General features: G+C 47.8%; 1 protein-coding gene across 2 annotated transcripts in view; it reads right to left on the bottom strand.

The window, feature by feature from the left end:
* LOC139056421 (monocarboxylate transporter 3-like) overlaps positions 1-17,748 on the bottom strand; it is a 168,193-nt gene extending 150,445 nt beyond the window's left edge. Inside the window, exon 1 of one of the 2 annotated variants that reach the window (XM_070534643.1) lies at positions 17,069-17,748. In XM_070534643.1, coding sequence (XP_070390744.1) covers positions 17,069-17,396 — 328 coding nt within the window. In that variant the 5' untranslated portion in view covers positions 17,397-17,748. The remainder of the gene's footprint in view (positions 1-17,068) is intronic. The other variant, XM_070534644.1, reaches the window with a different exon arrangement.
* Positions 17,749-19,912: the final 2,164 nt, after the last annotated feature.

Raw genomic sequence — 19,912 nt, 5'->3', positions numbered from 1 at the left:
TGTGAATGAAAATTGCTTCTGCAGATTGACATTATCGCACTGCGTGGAGGTCAGTCTTTTTCCAGTACGAAATGTGTGAATAAAAACAAGAACGTTCAGCTTTCACTGGTGTTGTGCTTTGGCTAAGAAATTGGCCAGCTTTCATTGATCAACTTCACAACACACGAATAAAATTAACAATTGATGGCGCCAGGAGGTTTTCTTTACACTGCCCCCTACTATATATGTGGACTATTTGATTTGTAGCCCCAAACTTATTCACCAGTTATGAATTTCGAAGCGACTCCTTTCACGAAATGACGAAATATTACATGCGAATATTGGTAGTTAGCGACGTTTTGCTATATAAATATTTTTCATTATTATTGCTTGGCACTGGTGTGTACGAGCGCTGTCCCAGTGCTTTAAGTAATGAATAGAAACTTCCAAGCTAAACACGAGAGAAAAGAAGCACCCCGTAAACACGGCACACTTTAGCGGGATCTGCTCCACGATTTGGCCAATGTGGCCACGCTGCCAGTGGACCTGCAAGAGAGCATGAACACAGCCCGCTTGCATGCGTAGTGGGAAAGGAGGGCATCGCGGTAAGCCTCCCAGATCACTTTTTATTGCGAAGCTTTCTTTTCTTTGCTTCTTTTTTCGGCTTTCCCGCTGCTGCTGCTGCTTTCTGGCGCACCGCATCGGAGGGGGTTGCGATCCACAGCGTGTGTACACATCACAAGAGCGCGGCAGAGAAGAAAGGCAACGCGAGAAACTCCTTTGGATCTTTGCGCCACGTCAAATGTGCACAATGACCTGTGGAGCTTTCAGGGTGTTGCCACACAAGCCTCTTGACAGCTGCAATTATCCATGACGCCCCTCAAAACCATTGCAGAAACTGCCGCGCTTACCTTTCTACTAACGTGCAAGTCCAGCAGTAAGCTAGATATCATGGCAGAGAGCAGGAGGAAGAGGAGACACAGAATGGGTAGAACCGATGCACTCGAGAAACGAGTGAATAACAGCCTTGCCAGTCTTCCTTGGCAGTTCCCGTACAAAAGAAGGGAGGTGGAAGGTGACATGAGAAAGGAAAGAAACGCTACTACTATAGACAGTTCCATGACACCATGTTTTTAAAGCACGCAAAGAGTAAAAAAGAAAGAGAAATTGTAGAAGCTTAATACTTTACCAAAGCAGGAGCTAAATGCGTTAGCACAGCGTCGCTCATCCTTACAAAACATGAGGTAAACTTTTTAGACAAGCAGGTATACTTGTAGGAAGTACGTATGCCTTTGAACCTATTGGTTATTAGTGTTTTTTGACATGTTGTAGAAGCTATGTGACCTTTCAATAAATTTTCCATACGGCAGAACAGCACGCGTCCTGTTATGTGTGTTTGCGATTGTTGTCTTCATCTTCGCGCTGCTTCAAGTTTACTCAAAATGAACCAAGTCAGCCAAATCAAGTTCTTGCTAATATGGACACGACAGCCGTTCCGGGCAAACGAGATAAATTTGGGTTAAAGGTACGGTACGGTGCGATTCTCGTGTTTAAGAATAATAAACACTGTGCAAATGTGTCAAGCGGACAACTTACGCAAGGCGTGCAGAAGCAGAACCGCATGAAAGCGCACCGTAGGGTCTAGGCTGCACTACGGATGCAGTCACACGTCAAGTCAACAATTCTGTGGCCGCCGTGGTAGCTTTGCGCCTGTGGCATAGCTAGAGGTCGAGGATTTGATCCCGACCACGGCAGCCACATTTCGACGGGGTCGAAATAGAAAACGCACGTGCACTTAGATTTCGGACACGTCAAAGGACATCACGGTGTCATAATTCGGACTCCGCCACTACACGGCGTGCCTTACAATCCGACTGTGGTTTTGGCACGTACAACCCCATAATCCAACTCAAGTCTAATACTTCTGCCACAATGCGATGTCCCATGCGAGGCAATGACAACGCTCAGCCATCTCAGAGGTTGTGAAATATGGCGCACAACAACGCCTCAAGCAAACACCTCCCCTTGTGTATTCCGTGTACTACGCAGACACGCAGCAGTGGTGCATGCAAGGTAACATTTAACATCTACTCTCGTGTTGAACTAAACGTTGAAGAAATTAAACAGTCGCCATCAACATCACCGCTAATTTTCATCAATCAAAGCAAACTGCACAGAAAACTTCGCTTACATCGATTCCCACAGTGCGTGGAATTTTCATTCGTATTCTTTAGCAAAAGTTTGCATAAACTGAAATGCGACAGTTGGACATTTTACACAAAGAGAGCAACGGCATTGTAGCAACCGTCTCCGATTAAGTTATGCCGTTCAACCGAGTCAGAAGATGCACCGAAGTCGTATGAAAACACTCTACTTGACTGCAACTCACTGAAAGCAAGCTTTCATGGGCCTTGCACGCCTTTCACAATAAGTTCGATAGATAAGCTCATAAATAAATGTGAGACCGGCTACATGAGGCGGCACGTATGCTAAGCCAGGAATCCTTGCGCTAGCAAACAGCCCTCACATTAGAATACGAGATTCTGACCGATTTTCTAGATGCAAGTTCCTGAAAATTTTCGCCTATTTGTTACAGTCAGAAAAACACTGCGTCATTCGAAAACTTGCTGATTTCTACTTGCTTGATTTCACTCAAATCAACACGAGCTCTCTTTGCGAACAATCTAAAATCTGACAGATGACCTCAATGCCTGCAAAAGCCGTAGCACGCATCTGCGAGGATCCTTTGTTGCGGATAAGAGTGCCTAATGGGCGTTCCGGATAACGCGGCCCTCGGAGATACGCATGAGCGAAGCGCCAACCTCTGCAGCCCGTGCACGTAGAACGCTTGGCTACGACAATAACACGTTGTGGCGCGAGAAAGAACGTTTCAAAGCACAGTGCCTCTATGTTCGGCATTATGGGATAAATTCTTTTCCTCAACTTACTGCGTTCAAAAACGCAAAAATTTACGCAGTAAGCAATGCGCATGGCGAAGTAGCCAACGTTAACCGCACACCGGTCATTAAGCATAACACGTCTGGTACACCCCGCACTAAACACGCCTCCTTAAATACTTCGCAGCTAAATGAAAGCTGACCACAGTCCCTGAGATTGCGCTAAAATAAATGCGACAGAATGGGTGCTCTCTCAATTGTCGGGCCTGCGGACCTTCCGTGGGAAGACTGAACAACGATTGTACGGCTCAAATAGAAGACAAAGCATAGCTTGACGGCATACGTGCAGAGAATACCGCAATGACGGCGATGCTCCTTGATGGCTCAGACAAAGTGTCTCCTACACTTAAGGAATGATCGCGGCTTTCTTTTTATGCAGAACGAAAGCGATAGGTGACCTCAGTGCTAGCGCGTATCAACCGTGTTAAGTGGTCTTGTCAAACTGCGGGCTCTCATGTGACGTGGCTAATATTTTAACCGAAGGACGCTTTCTATATATATATATATTTATATATATATGTGGTCTTAGCGCGTATGAAATGATCTTTGGAATCCACGGTTGTTTCGGCTGCAATCTTGAGGCAGCTGACTTATGTGACAGCTGCATGCGGTGGCGAGTCGATACTATTTATAAATGTCCGACACTGCACTCCAAGAACTCGAAACCAAGCTGCAATGACTGCACTTCTGACATAATCATGTGCGCTACATGTTGCGCTCGGCGACAGCATCTAAGTTTTTGTCTCTTACTTTAGCCCACACCCAACGCTGCGGGAAAATAACTCCACACACCAGGCGCTCATATCTTATCTAGCAGCGCAAACACTCTTGCGCGACGGAAACAGTCGCATTTCTTTCGTTACTTTGCTTTCACCATCAGCGTGGCTCCATGAAAGCGCGTGCTGACATTTGATGTCACGAACAAATTTTTGCGTATAATGCAAGTTAGGGGTTTACCGGATGTGACGTTAATCCTGTCTCTCGGTAACAAAGAGAAGTTAGTCTGTGGGAGGGCTTCATCGAAATGAAGCCCTCGCTCGAAGCAAGGGCTTCATTTCAGCGAGGGCACGATCTCGAAGATAGTGCAATACTGGCCCGACCCGCGGCGGAGGTGAAGCAGGCATTAAGCACTCCCCAAACGTGGGCCGATCCCGAAGACAGTGCAGTACCGGCCCTACCCGCGGCGGAGGTGGAGCAGGCGTTAAGCACTCCCCATACGTGGGCTGGTCTCGGAGATAGGGCAATTCCGGCCCGACCCACGACGAAGGCGAAGCAGGCGTTCAGCGCTCCCCATACGTGGGCCAATCCCGAAGACAGTGCAATACCGGCACGACCCGCGGCAGAGGTGAAGCATGCGTTAAACACTCCCCATACGTGGGCTGATCTCGGACAGTGCAATACCGGCCCGACCCGCGGCGGAGGTGAAGCAGGCGTTAAGCACTCCCCATACGTGGGCTGATCTCGGAGATTGGGCAATACCGGCCCTACCCGCGGCGGATGTGAAGCAGGCATTACGCACTCCCCATACGTGGGCCGATCCCCAAGACAGTGCAATACCGGCCCTACCCGCGGTGGAGGTGAAGCAGGCATTAAGCACTCCCCATACATGGGCCGATCCCGAAGACAGTGCAATACCGGCCCGAACCGCGGCGGAGGTGAAGCAGGCATTAAGCACTCCCCATACGTGGGCTGATCTCGGAGATAGTGCAATACCTGCCCGACCCACGACGAAGGTGAAGCAGGCGTTAAGCGCTCCCCATACGTGGGCCGATCCCCAAGACAGTGCAATACCGGCCCTACCCGCGGCGGAGGTGAAGCAGGCATTAAGCACTCCCCATACGTGGGCCGATCCCGAAGACAGTGCAATACCTGCCCGACCCGCGGCGGAGGTGAAGCAGGCGTTAAGCACTCCCCATACGTGGGCCGATTCCGAAGATAGTGCAATACCTGCCCGACCCGCGGCGGAGGTGAAGCAGGCGTTAAGCACTCCCCATACGTGGGCCGATTCCGAAGATAGTGCAATACTGGCCCGATCCGCGGTGGAGGTGCAGTTCGCCATTAAGGGGCCCACTATTTCGCTGGTCATCCTTCTTCACAGAGTGGTAAGGTACTGAGTTTTTTTTTACCCGAGTGAACCAGTGCTAACGTACCCTTGCCCTATCATCAAGCAATTCCTTTTCAAGCTCGTGAAAGGACGGTTAGGAATAAGAATCCGCTACAAAAGGTACGTTGTCGCTACGACTGTGCTTTGTCTGAGAAGCTTACGCGTGCGTGCGTGCGTGCGTGTGTGTGTGCGTGCGTGCGTGTGGGTGTGAGTGCGCGCGCGCGTGTGTGTGTGTGTGTGTGTGTGTGTGTGGGTGTCTGGTGACGTTGTAAGTCTTAATTTAGCCGTACCCAGTGTATATTGCAATCTCTACTAATAACTCTCCCCTGCTATACCTATAACCTATGCCATATTCCCCCACATGACTTGTCTCCAGCCTGCTTCTTGCCTACACTGGCATTCAAGTCACCCATCAGTATGTTGTATTTTGTTTTGACTTTACCTATCGCCAATTCCAAGTCTTCATAGAAGCTTTCGACTTCCTGGTCATCATGACTGGATGTAGGGGCGTAGCCCTGTACGACCTTCAATTTGTACCTCTTATTAAGTTTCACAAGACCTGCCACCCTTACTATAATGCTATAGAATTCCTGTATGTTACCAACTATATCCTTATTAATCAGGAATTCGACTCCTAGTTCTTGTCTCTCCGCTAAACCCCGGTAGCACAGGACGCGCCCGCTTTTTAGCAATGTATACGCTTCTTTTGTTCACCTAACCTTCTTCGGCAACAGAATTGGACAAGCGGCTGTAGCCTGAACAGATGTTGATAGTGCTACAAGTGTTACTGTGCTGTGCGGTGACAGTATGCGGGGACAGTGACCGATTGTGGCTGTGTGGCTATGCCCCTTTCTTTCTTTATCTCTACTTTGTTATCACTTCACCTCCCCATCCCCTCTTTCCCCTGCGTAGGGTAGCAAACCGGATCTTCCCCTCTGGTTAACCTCCCTGCCTTTCCCCTTTCCTCTGTCTCTCTCTCCTAACCTTCTTCCGTAAGCTGGATAACTGAAAGTGGACGAGGAGAGCCCGAATGGTGAGACTTGAAATGAAATAGACTTCATACTCTGCGCTAACCCTGGCATCATACAAGATGTGAACGTGCTCGGCAATGTGCGCTGCAGTGACCATAGGATGGTAAGAGCTCGAATTAGCCAAGAGTTGAGGAGGGAACAGAAGAAACTGGTACATAAGAAGCCGATCAATGAGTTAGCGGTAAGAGGGAAAATAGAGGAATTCAGGATGAAGCTCAGAACAGGTATTCGGCTTTAACACGGGAAGAGTAGCTTATTGTTGAAGCAATGAACGACAATCTTATGGGCATCATTAAGGATCGCGCAATAGAAGTCGGTGGTAAACTTCATTAGACAGGACACTGGTAAGCTATCGCAGGCGACGGATGATCTGATTAAGAAACGCCAATGTATGAAAGCTTCTAACCCTACAGCTAGAATAGAACTGGCAGAACTTTCCAAGTTAATCAACAGGCGTAAGATAGCTGACATAAGGAAGTATAATATGGATAGAATTGAGCATGCTCTCAGGATCAGAGAAACCCTAAAAGCAGTGAAGAAGAAACTAGGAATAGGCAAGAATCAGATGGATGCGTTAAGAGACAAAACAGGCAATATCATTACTAATATGGATAAGACAGCTCAAGTGGCTGAGGAGTTCTATAGAGATTTATACAGCACCAGTGGCACCCACGAAGATAATGGAAGAGGGAACAGTCAAGAGGATTTTGACCTCCCACAAGTGAGGCCGGACGAAGTAAAGAAAGCCTTGGAAGCTATGCAAGGGAGGAAGGCAGCTGGGGAGGATCAGGTTACAGCAGATTGTTGAAGGATGGTGGGCAGAGTGTTCTAGAAAAACTGGCCACTCTGTACACGCAATGCCTCATGACCTCGAGCGTACGGGAATCTTCAAAGGACGCCAACATAATCTTAATCCATAAGAAAGGGAACGCCAAAGACTTGAAAAATTACGGACCGAACAGCTTACTGTCCATTGTCTACAAAGTATTTACTAAGGTAATCGCAAAAAGAATACGGAACACCTTAGGCTTCTGTCAACAAAAGGACCAGGCAGGATTTACTAAAGGCTACTCAACAATACACGATATTCACACTATCAATCAGGTGATAGAGAAATGTGCGGAATATAACCAACCATTATATATAGCTTTCATTGATTACGAGAAAGCGTTTGATTCATTCGAAACCTCTGCAGTCATGCAGGCATTACGGAATCAGGATGTAGAGGAGCCGTATGTAAAAATACTGAAAGATATCTGTAGCGGCTCCACAGCCACCATAGTCATCCATAAATAAAGCAACAAAATCCCAATAAGAAGGGAGTCAGGCAGGGAAATAGGATCTCTCCGATGATTTTCACAGCGAGTTTACAGAAGGTATTCAGAGACCTGGATTGGGGGGGGGGGGGGGGAGAATTGAGAATAAAAGTTAATGGAGAATACGTTAGTAGCTTAAGATTCGCTGATGATATTGCCTTGCTTAGTAACTCAGGGAACGAATTGCGGTGCATGCTCACTGACCTGGACAGGCGAAGCAGAAGGGTGGGTCTAAAAATTAATCTCCGGAAAACTAAAGAAATGTTTAACCGTTTCGGAAGAGAACAGCAGTTTACGATAGGTAGCGAGGCACTGGAAGTGGTAAGGGAATACATCTACTTAGGGCAGGTAGTGACCGCGGATCGGCATCATGAGACTGAAATAATAAGAATGGGCTGGGGTGCGTTTGGCAGGCATTCTCAGATCATGAACAGCAGGTTGCCAATGTCCCTCAAGAGAAAAGTGTATAACAGCTGTGTCTTACCAGTACTCACCTACGGGGCAGAAACTAGGAGCCTTACGAAAAGGGTTCTACTTAAATTGAGGACGACGCAACGAGCTATGGAAAGAAGAATGATGGGTGTAACGTTGAGGGATAAGAAAAGAACAGATTGGGTGAGGGAACAAACGGGAGTTCATGACATCTTAGTTAAAATCAATAAAAAGAAATGGGCATGGGCAGGACGTGTAATGAGGAGGGAAGGTAACCGGTGGTCATTAAGGGTTGCGGAGTGGATTCAAAGTAAATGGAAGCGTAGCAGGGGTGGCAGAAGGTTAGGTGGACGGATGAGATTAAGAAGTTTGCAGGGACAACATGGCCACAATTAGCACATGACCGGGGTAGATCGAGAAGTATGGGAGAGGCCTTTGCCCTGTAGTGGGCGTAGCCAGGCGGCTGATGATGATGATGATGATTGTGCCACTTGTGTAACATGCAGATGCTCGCGCCTGTTGCGTTATCGCATATCAGAACGCGCCTCTATTTTTTCATACAGCAATGCGTTTGCTTAAGTGATCGTTCTGCCGCGAAGCTCATGTGACTGGAACCATTTTTCCGCCGAAGTTGTAGGCCTTACTAATTATGAACAGTTCCATGCAGCCTTAGCTAATATTCTGTATACAGGTGCCATTCAAACACTCATGTAAACCAACTGTATTTGTCTTCTTCATTCTTCTGTATTTACCACTCCCCCTCTGTAATGCCCTTGGCCGTCAGGGGTATAATAAATGAAAAACAAATGAAAGGAAGTGAATAACAGGCTTCTTTTCTGGGCCAATTAGTACGGCCTGCATGACATGAGAAGCGCATCGCTTTGTTGACGTAGTGTTATTCGCAAGCAAAGCCACTACAAAAAACTTGGTATGACCCTACCGTACTTGTAGCGGTCGTAGTAATAGAACCTACGCATAAAGCAATGTTTTTCTACCCTGTATATGTCAATGGTCTGCCAGTTGCGCACAAGAAGACACGCACAGTTTTAGGAGCTATTGTCTATTGTAACTTCGCCTTGATTCTCTGTATTTGTTATTTGAAGATGAAAGTCATTCGCATAGACAATTTGTTGAATGTCATTGTTGGCCAACCATGGACACAATCTGTGCTTAAAGCTACAAAGCGCTTTTCCTCAGATGCTACTATCTTTCTCGCGTATCCAAGACGTGCAAGATGAGTACTACATTTGTGCAAGCACAAGTTGTTCGGGCCGCACTTGTCAGATCTTTTTCGGCAGCTGCAACGATCGCCACTACAAAGCAGCACCCACAGACTACTGTCGCATTATTTGGCTTGTTTGAGTACGCGGAGGCCAGTATTAAATTATCCGGTGTTACTGCTTATGTGGGTAAAGTACAGTGTGCCTTCAAGACTGCGTAGCGCGGAACATTGTACTGCTCCCAAAAAGCCTTACATGCGCCTGTCGGTTTCTGGGAAATTCAAGAAGGCAGCCCTGTCATTGCTAACTCTGAAGCAGCTGTCTTTCTTTCTGTTAAGGATTCGTACTTTTTCCGTAGGAATTTAACATCAGCGGCTACAAGTCCCAGCTGTTCTAGCGGTGCTGTGATTAAGTCCACGAACTCTGTCTCTACACAGTTTGAACCAACGTTACTAGACTAGCTTCAGTTGTAAAACTCCGCGCCCGCGCGCTTACAGCTGCTGTCGCCACTTCTGTGACAGCCGCCAGGTGGCAACGCTGTTCCATCGGGCTCCACTACAGACGCCTCGTCACAGCCTTGAGCTCGTGCGGACGGGCAGTTCGCGCATGTTTCACGCTCGCTGGCGTTCTCCCTTGTCCGAAATAGTGATACCACGAGAAAGCGGTATCCACCTACAGCAATAAGATTTATCGCGCCAGTTCGTTAATACTGTAGGAAGGGTAAACTGCACGAAAGGAAGAAACGCATACAGCGAAGCGCAGAAGCTGCGTTTCTAAATGTCGTGTGTTTCTTCCTGTCGTCTTAAGGCGAAACCGCATGGCGCGATTTCAGGCGCGATTGACGCGCGGATGGTGGGACGCGCGCGTCATTTTGACGCGTGCCCAGCATGATCCGTCACGAAATCGCGCCGCCGCGTGCAGCTGCTCGGAGTAGAAAAAAACGCGTCGCGCGGTACGTCCACCAATCAGAGTTCAGGTAAGTCACGTGGCATATGGTCACGTGGCATTTTGGTTCTTTTTTCCCCACCAGATGGCCCTGCTCTCTGCGCATCTCGACGGAACCTCCTTGGCGGAATTTTTTTTTTCTCGGCAGAACTGGAGCGCGCGTCCAGGAAAACGTGCTACCGTGATTTCGTTCGCGCATCGTGTTCACCTAAAATGAACAAAGCAACCCTCAACGAGGCCCTAATAACTAAAGTGGAGAAATACTGGCAAGACAATTTGCTTATAATATTACCAGTGTATGGTGCTCACTCTCTTCTCAACCAGGCAGGCCGCACCCACATGTACCTCCTGACCCGCATTTTTTCTTGCTTCAGTATCAGCATCCCCCTTAATAGTAGCAATCGCCTCTCCTGCTCGGTAGTAAGCGGCCAACCCTCCTTTTTATATGTGAAGTTGTAAACAAGCAGCGGCTTCTCAGCATGCGGAAGGTACATAGTCGCAGTTTCGCGCACAATATTGCTGCTTGAAATTAAGCTTGATAAATACACTTCGGAAAGAAATGTCGCTGTCTAATTACACTCAGATTATTTTTATTGTAGTGTTCTGTTAGTTTTAGGGCATATTATATATGCGGTAACAGAGACAATGCATGTCGTTGAGAGTTATGTTGTCTGGCAACCCGGAAAACGCGGCGCGAAAGCGCCGCTCCTTTTTTTCGTACGGGTGCTCGCGCGTCGGCGGCAACGTGGGCGTTTGCCGCCCGTCGCGTTTTTCGCTCGCGAAAAACGCGTCATGCGGTTCTAGCTTTAAGGTTTCGCGCAGTTTAGGCTCACGAGCCTGAATATCTGGCCAACGTGCGTGATTGTAGGATGATCTTCATCCCCACCGAAGCTTCTCACCACGCCAAAGAAGCGCTACAAAAAGACACATGAGGTCGGTCCTTGTACACACAAGGCAAAAAAAAAAAAGAAGTCGGATTTTTCGTTCCATGAAGATGCTTAATCAGCCAAGCTGAAACGTACGGCCCCTGTGTTTATCACTGGGTTAATCCCGAGGGTTCAATAAAGTATTTCTCAGTAATGAGGTTACACACACAATCGGCTGCGACGAAGAGAACGACGTCAATGACGGTATGCCCGCAGTCCGCAGTTGTCGCTTGCGTTCGATGTCTCGAGTTTTCTCGGCGGCGTGGTTAGCAGCCTTCGCCTGCGATTTACCGCTTGATTCGTCGAAATTAAATTTCTTAAAAATTAAATCTTTCCGTTACGTAAGACGATGAGCGGCTCATACTCCCTTAAGCAATGGCTCATACCCCCGTAAAGGCGGCTTCCCCATTACGACGACAGAAGTGAATTGAAATTCTACGCTGGAAAGATGAACGGCCACGCAGCCAGCTGTGGAAGACGACGACGAACGCGGGAGCAGTGGCACGAGCGCGTGCCGTGGATTTCGCAGAAAGTTCCCGGTTGGCCCGAGCAATCGCACTGTCTCACGCCGAGCGAAGCGTCGCATTGCTGGGAGCACAGAAAAAGTGGTGCGCCGAACTGTCGACATCGTTCCGATAGCGGCCTCTGCAGCCAGGTACGCAGCACGTCCGCATCGTCTGCTGCTATTCTTAAGAAACTCGGCGAAGGCTACAGTTGCACGGATGACATGCTTGCTGAAATTTGCTGTCAACAAGGAACCACAGAATACACCAACGCTGCACCGCGTGCTTAATACGACCCGCCCGCGTAGCCGGCTAGTAAGGAAGCGAAGCCGGGCGCGACTGCAGCGCCACGAAGGCGCGGGCGGGTGGCGGTTCCGCGCAACGGTGCCGAGTTTTAACGCGAAAGCGTTAAGGAGCTCGTGTCGCAGAAAAGCCGGTGTCGTCAGCGTCGCTGTCGGCGGCGTTGGCAGTGAGCGATAAATCCCGCAGGCACTTCATGAATAAAAAAATGGCTGTGGCTTAGCTAAGATTAAGCCCAGGATGCGAAGCATACTAGCCTTTATTTTAGTTGTTGAACCACTGTTAAGCCTGGTGAACTGCTGTTGCTTGGCTATATTTGGTTCGGCTAGACGAAGAAACAACTCATGCAGGCGAGCGCACGAGCTGAGACCCGGGTATGTAGTTACGCGGCCGCAAGCGAGCGCACGAGTTGAGCCTCAGCTTTTGCAGCTGATATGACGTCATATGGTAGCTACGCGGCCGCGCGCGGCGCAGCAAGGAAGAGCGTGGTTGTGCGGCTAAAAAATGGCTAAAATGCCCAGGCTTAGCTTGGTTAAGCCAAGAACGCGTTGCATATCGCGCGAGTTGGGGCCCAGCTTTTCCTCCGGCTGTCGTGACATCACGTTACGTGGTTGCGCTAAAGTTCAATGGTGCCTGCACGGCCGCGCCCAAGGGCTCAACTGAGTGATTGCATTATGCAATGCATAAAAATAGAAGCAACCTAATAACAAACATGGCAAACTTGAAAGAAAATAGACCCACATATGAGACGCGCAGCAATGAACTATGGCTCCTACCCTCAATGGTAGCTACGCGGCCGCGCTCGGCGCAGCAAGGAAGAGCGTGGTTGTGCGGCTAGTATGCTTCGCATAAAACAACTTACAAGATGGGCTGGGTAGGAATCGAACCAGGGTCTCCAGAGTGTGAGACGGAGACGTTACCACTCAGCCACGAGTTCTATGCTTCAAAGCGGTACAAAAGCGCCTCTAGTGAATGCGGTGTTGCCTTAAAAACGTGCCGTAGAAAGTTATACTGCGGTTTATATCGGTAATAATTAACATGTAACTTACATAAGTCGCAGTTACTCGAGTAGCGAAGTGCATTTCCGCTACATTTCATCTGCGCTTGTCGCACACGCAGAGCCATCATGCGGCAAACACAGAAGACCCCCTCCTCTCAATGTGCGGCGCTGCCCCGACAGGTGGCGCGCCACGCGCGCATTGGGGCTGTGTGGGGACCGGTGCGAGGCGCGTCGCGGCCCGGACTCCCTCTCCCCTGACGAAGCTTCGCTTTGCTCCCTCACGGGTTGCAGAACAAGCGTCCTCCTTTCTTTAGATCACTATCTGTCTATCTCTCTGCCCGTGCCGATCACGACGTTTGGCTGGCGTGCATCGTTTCCCCCTCCAAGACACCGAGTTCTTAGGATGTCTTAGGTTCGTTCCGCTTGCTCAGGCGCACGTATCGTTGCCGCGCCGAACGCTGCGTTGCTCGACGCTCACCGCGTCCGATGCGGGGCGCCTCGTAAGTGATCGCTTACACACCTTGGCGGGTCGACGGGAACGCTGTCGCGTTCCACTCTTGAAGGCGAAGCTTAAGCGTCCTCCAATTTTTTAAAACTGAAGCTAGTCTAGTAACGTTGGTTCTAACTACGCATCGACGGCCATATAACTCGATGATTCTTGATGTACCATAGATAACGTGCTTCAATAGCCGTCTAATCGATTATTCATATTTTACAATTCGAAGGCGGGATTACAAATCCCGCCGTTTACTCTCGGTCATGGTTCACACGAGCGCCTAATGCATGAAACTAAGCACGTCTATCACCAAACTCTTCAGAACAGAACTTATATATCTCAATGGCTCACTACACTGCAGAACTTTTGCCGATGACAGCGCAATTGAAGCGTTGCCTTTGACTCATCAAAAAGGTCGGTGCATGCTTAGACCTCCAGCGAATAAAGACACGCCGTGGCACCTTTACTAACTCGTTTGTTGCTTCAGCATTGGTTTAACAAACTGTAGTGTGTATTCTGGCGACCCTGAAATACCACTTTTGCTCTGCCATGATGAGACATTTTATTACGTCGCTTGTGATTTGCCGTCACCTTTACAAGCCCATATTGATTTATCATCGTAATTCCATTTATTGATTTATTAATACCTCAAGAACATGAGTGGTAGGTGATGAACAGTGCGACTCCCAGTTAACATGTTATATAAATTCTTGAAAGTGCGGTGAACTATGGATACCACCTCCTGTGGCCTTTCTTCGACGGTGAAGAAGGTTTTCTGCCACAGACCGTTTTCGGGACGCTCGCTGAAGAAATCTAGCTTATTATGCCGCAGAGTGTTGTTAACGACGATTGAACCACATGGACGCCTGTGTCTATCCATATCGACGTTCTACCGCATACGTGTGCACACGGAGTAGCTTTCTAAAACATTTTCCTGAAGTGCATCGTAGACAACCGGGCACGATCTTGGGAACCCTGTCCGCATTTTTTTTTTCTGCAATTCTCCCTGCCTGACTAATGTTAAAAACACGAAACGGAGATTGCGTGACGAGATTCAGATATTCTAAATTGGTAGGCTTCTGTAATGAAGATTGAGAGCAATGCGTGCAAGCTATCTTAAAATTAATTACTAGCACTTTTATGCTTTTCTAAATATAGTGTTCATTGAGGGCAATGTGCATTTGTTCCAGCGTTTGTGCCAAGCATGCAAAACCAGTGGAAAGGGATGTTTCATATTCTGCTAATGAAATGACGTAGATTGCGTCGTGTTCTTTGTCTGAGCAACTTTTTGTTCGCAGTGATTATTCCCGAGGGGCAGTTGCGTTCTTATCTGAGACGTGTCCGGACTTTTTTTGCATCCAACCTTATCATGTTACAAATGTCTACTTCGACGTGTTCTTGTCCTCGGGAAGCCAGCTCGGGTCTCAAATAGCAAGGCACTGCCTTTTGTGTTATCGTACAGACTCTTGCCCCTGATTTATTGTTTGCCGTATTTGTCCATCTCAATGGTATATTTTTTTCATCCTTCGCATCCCATTTCCCGTTTATGTTTATCTCACTTTCTTTTTGATGCATCCGGGTTGTACACTTACACTTTCAATTGCCCTGCACTTGGTTGCCAGCATCCTTGATACCTACGTCCATTCCGTATTGACGCTATTGAGCAACAGATATTTATGCACTTTTGCCGGCGGTTTTGTTTCACCGCTCTTCTTTAGCCTTGCATTAAAAATTATTTTGCGATGCGCTTCACTGAAGTGATAAAGGGCAAAACCCGTGTCACATTGCAATGACTCATTCGTGGTTTTACAATGGGCCCTAATACCAATCGCCTAATCCATATTACCTCGTTAGATGTTTCAGTAGGTCTTTCCTTTGTTTATGTTTGCACCCAAGTGTTTATATTGATTCACTATGGGTATGATTTGCTGTTGAATTCAGACTGAGCGTATCCTAGTTTCTGTCCTCGGTGAACTTTAACTAGGTCTCTGCTTCTCTCGCCTTCCAACACGATTTGTATAGAGCTATCCCTTTATGGATACCTAACGAGCTCGATTAAATGGTTATCTATGCCCTCGTGCATGACAACATCCCGTAGCAATTACTTGTTTACATAGTCGTAAGCTCCCTTAATATCTAGAAATGCTCGCCATAGAGGTCTATTCTGAGCCATTAAAATCTCGATACACTGGGTTTGAACGAAGATCTTATCCTCTAAGCAGGCGCCTGATCCGAAACACTTCTACTGTTCTACTATTCTTGCTTTCATTTTCATTTATAGAGTGTGATCAATTTAAGTATAACGGAATATGTAAGAATCGCCTGTGGCATGTAGATAGCATAATTCTTGACCTTGAGCTGTATTATGCGAAGAGGCGGACATAAGTAGCATAAGAAATTGAAGCACATATACAACTAATTTATGGAAATTCGCTAATGGTTAACTTATCTCTTTACGGCACCTATTGCAATTTACGAAGTGCAGGCGGTGAATTTGCAGCACGTTTACACTAGAAATGAATTTACAGGATTACGCCAGTTTCAAGGTAGTATTTCCAAAGTGTGGAACAAAATAAATAGGCGATCCAGGTAATTTTGCGCTGCAAAGCACAAAAAAGAGCTTTGTTTAAAAAATGGAACAACAGTACATTGTGACGGCCAGGTCAATGGCCAATATCTCCAAGCTGGTGTCATTCTTGAAGTTAATTCCAAGTGGACCCGCCTTGCAAACTCATGGGCTGCAATTCGTAAATTGCGATGTCTGCCCTCAACCAATCCATAAAGAAGTTAAGCGAACTTTGAGTAATTAGTTTAGTATGTGTTTCGATTTATCGAGCAAGTAATGTCCGCCTATGTGAATAATCCAGCTCAGGGACTCGAGAGCGAGAGAGAGGCAATTTTATTTGACCGAAAGATTCAGGCAAGAATAATTTTAACAAGCACTCTTTTGTTTTTAAATTCCGTAAAACTTAAGAATGATCCTGGCCGTTATATGACCGATGTCACTGACTGCCCTGCGCGAGCTCGCCTTATCCATATCACCCTGCCCTTCAAACTGCTCTTAAGCCACCCAATGGTTTTTAATCAGTTGCTCTGTGGCACTAGTAAGCCGTGCTTCACTTCTTGGACCCGGATGAATGGATGGATGCTATGAGTGTCTCCTTTGAAACGTGTATTATTCTCTCAAACAAGATAAGGACAGCAATAGTTGTGAGTCGCTCGCATATTTCTCTAAACTCTATTTTTCCAATTTTGCCTAATGGTTGACCCATCTTGTTCTTTTTACAGGCCTACCAGATTGCTGTGAGAGCGCCTCTTGGTTGCCGCTGGAGAAACTACCACACATGGAGCGCGAGGCGTGTTCGGAGAGCAAGCAATTCGAGGGACTCGGTTATAGAACACATTCCCGTCGGTACTTGGGGTTTGTTCTACGTCGTCTCGGAGGCAACGGCTAAACGCAGACACAGCCTCCAAAAGCTTAATCGACCGCATAAAACTTTGTGATACACGCAGCAACGCTATTTTTTTTTATCGTGCACTTTGCTTGTAACCGAGCCCAGGGGCGACGATATTTTCAAGCAGTAACGGGTACATTTCCCCGAAAGTCTCGCTGAGTCATCGTGAAGGCGATGCGATGAGACCCTGCTTGTACCGCTCGTAAACGCCAAGGACGTGTCGGAGAAATTCAGCCTAATCAGAGCCTAAATGCAGCAAAATCGGCACCACCAGGCACGTTTGTCCACAACAGACGTATCTCGTAAAAGACGATATAATTTCTGACTCGCTTGTCGCCTTGCAACGAGCGGTGAAAGCGCCGGCCGAAGTGATCGCTCACAGAGCAGCAATTGGTGTCACCCACCTGCGACATTGAGCAGCGTGTTGTTGAGAACTAGGGGCCACGCAGCCGTCTCTCGACTCACGGCGAACTCGTGGAGCATGCCGGAGAAAAGCAGGCCGACCACCTTGCCCGAGGCGTGCATGAACACGTTGACACCACCGCATGCTAGGGCGACCACCCAGCTGTACCGCGAGTCCGGCCCGGCCTTGCGCCGCTGCCGTGCGCCGCCGCGCCGACCGTCCGCCGCCTGCGTCGAGGACATCGCCGCCGGCAATGGGGGACAACGCGCCGCGGCCGCAACGCGGCGGGCCGAGCGCTGGAGGGGGCGGAGCCTTCGCGGCGCGAACATTCGAAGGAACCCGATGTGGCTGCTGCTACGCGCAAGTCGTGTGCGGCGTGTCTTTACCCTTATGAAAATGGATTTCGAGTTCCTTTACAACTCCTAATGAGTTCGTCTTCGCCGGGCAAAAAAGAAGTGTGCACAACAGCGGAAGACCACATGGCGGACAATGCACTTGTGCGGAGGAAATTAATGGCTTGTGGATACCCTGAGTACGTCGTTGACTCAGTAGGGCGCCAGCTGGCTCGCACAGTACTCGCGCAGCCTGGACCCCACAAAAGACGGGCTTCGATTCCGTACGTCCCCGGCATAAGCGAGACTCTTGCACGCGTCCTGCGGTCATATGACGTGCAGGCTGCGCACGTGCCCTCCCGGAAACTGAGACACGAGCTCGTGCATGTGAAAGACTCTTTGGAAAAGGACAAGTTCCCAGGCGTGGTGTATGTCATTCCGTGTGCGGACTGTCGGTATGTCTACGTCGGTGAAACCGGCAACTTCAAAACAAGACTTAAGCAACGCATGAATGACGTCCAGAAACGACACGTTGCATCGAATGCCTTGGCCGAACACTGCGCAGCCACATCACATACGATTAACTGGGAGAAATCTCGTGTGATTGCCAAGGAACGAAATCATTCTTCGCGTCTTTATCTTGAGTCACTAATCATCCAAACCACGGCGCACACTCTTAATCGCAACGAAGGCAATCTGCCGCCCATGCATGCCAGGTGCCTTAATCATGCTTTGAGACGCACATAAAAAGGGGCGCCAGCTCTGCCGCTTCTTTCATTGCAAACAAGGCTCCCGTGGGGGAGCCGAAACGTAAATAACACTTCTAAACCATTTTTGGTCGGTGTCCAGACCTCTTCCTTTTAAGTATCCTAATGAGTTCCTATGGAGTCAAAAGGAACACTACAGGAACTCGCGATCTATAGAGTCGTCTGTATAGAATTTCTATAATTCTATAGAAACCTGTCTATAGAAACAAGTCATGTCACACACAATAGATGTGCAATAGAGGGTGTATTCCCGTCCTATGTACTGAATTCTATAAAGTTATTTTTATAGAATATCTTTAAAACTGATAACGCGACCTGTCTATGGAATGGCTCTCCATTAGCCCTCTATATATGTTCTATAGAGGGTATATTGATATCATATGTACTAAATTATATAATGCCTATAGAAAGTTTTTAACACTTCTATAATGCGGCTTGTCTATAGACTGACCCTCCATTCACCCTCTATGAGCGGTCGATAGAGGGTTTAGTGTCATCATATGTACAACATTATATAGAAGAATGTTTATAGAACGTTTTCAGAACTTCTAATGCGGCCTTTCTATAGAATGGCTCTACATCCACCGTCCATAAAAGTTCTATAGAGGTTGTATTGACATCTTATATACCAAATTCTATAGAAAAATTTTCATAGAACGTTTCCGCAATTTCTGATGCGGCATGTCTCTAGACTGGCTTTCCATTCCCGTTCTAAAAATGTGCCAGCATATAACATATGTACTGAGTTCTATAAAGAAACGTTTTTAGGACACTAAAGAAGCTAAAGTGCAGACTGTTTAAGAACGGCTATATATTTTCACTCTATAACAGTACCCAGTATCCAGTGAATCGCCGAATTATGGGCCCAGTGCCGCGCGCTGGATGCATGGGGAGCTGGGTAGGCGCGGAGTACTGGGAGGCGCTGGCTACTAGTTCGAAAAACAGCTCTAGCGTGTTGCATACACGGTGCCTGGACACCGTATATATTTTCTAAATACAGAAAGCAACAGAGAGCGTTTTAGGGCAATAAAAATACGTAATAATAAAAATGCTGAGACTAGGATTCGATCGTCGAACGTAGAGATTCCAAGCCCGGCTTATTACCGGTACGCCACGCCAGCAGACGAACATGCGAGGATAATGTACCATGCCAAAATCGAGAAGCAGTTTTAGTTTCACAGAGAGACGTCTCGCACAGACATGGTAGACGTGCTATCGCCCAGCAACTAAAGGTCACGCCTGTACCACGAAGAAAAAATTTGCTGTCCGTATTCAATAGTGTGCTCGGAAGCGCCATAACATCGATATTCCCTTGCGATTGGTATTTTAACTACGAAAATAGTCCTAAATGAACCACCGACCCGGGTCGCTGTATGGGCTGTTACTGCCGATTTCGATAGCCGTTTCCTGTTCTCCACGCGAGGGATATGCTACGTTTTCTCAGTTCAGTGATGCCTTTCACTCAACACGTCTGTCTAGTCATCTATTTCCGTCAGAGAAGCACAGGCTAGTGCTGGGAGCCTTCGGCGACAGCTGATATGCGTTTATGACTCGTCACATCGGCGCTCCTCACTTCTTGTGCTGGCACTGTAGACATGAAAAAATGGTTTGTTTAAAACACCCATGCGAAATCTGAAATATATAGAATGATTTATCCTTGTTAGACTTCTTGATTCCTGAACCTAGACACGCCGATAACGTGCAGACGGACTCGGTGGATACGCTAGGACTAAGCTTCGGTGGGGA

Source organism: Dermacentor albipictus, chromosome 2, assembly GCF_038994185.2.
Source record: "Dermacentor albipictus isolate Rhodes 1998 colony chromosome 2, USDA_Dalb.pri_finalv2, whole genome shotgun sequence".
In the NCBI taxonomy this organism is placed as follows: domain Eukaryota; kingdom Metazoa; phylum Arthropoda; class Arachnida; order Ixodida; family Ixodidae; genus Dermacentor; species Dermacentor albipictus.
This window is presented reverse-complemented; position numbering and strand designations above follow the sequence as displayed.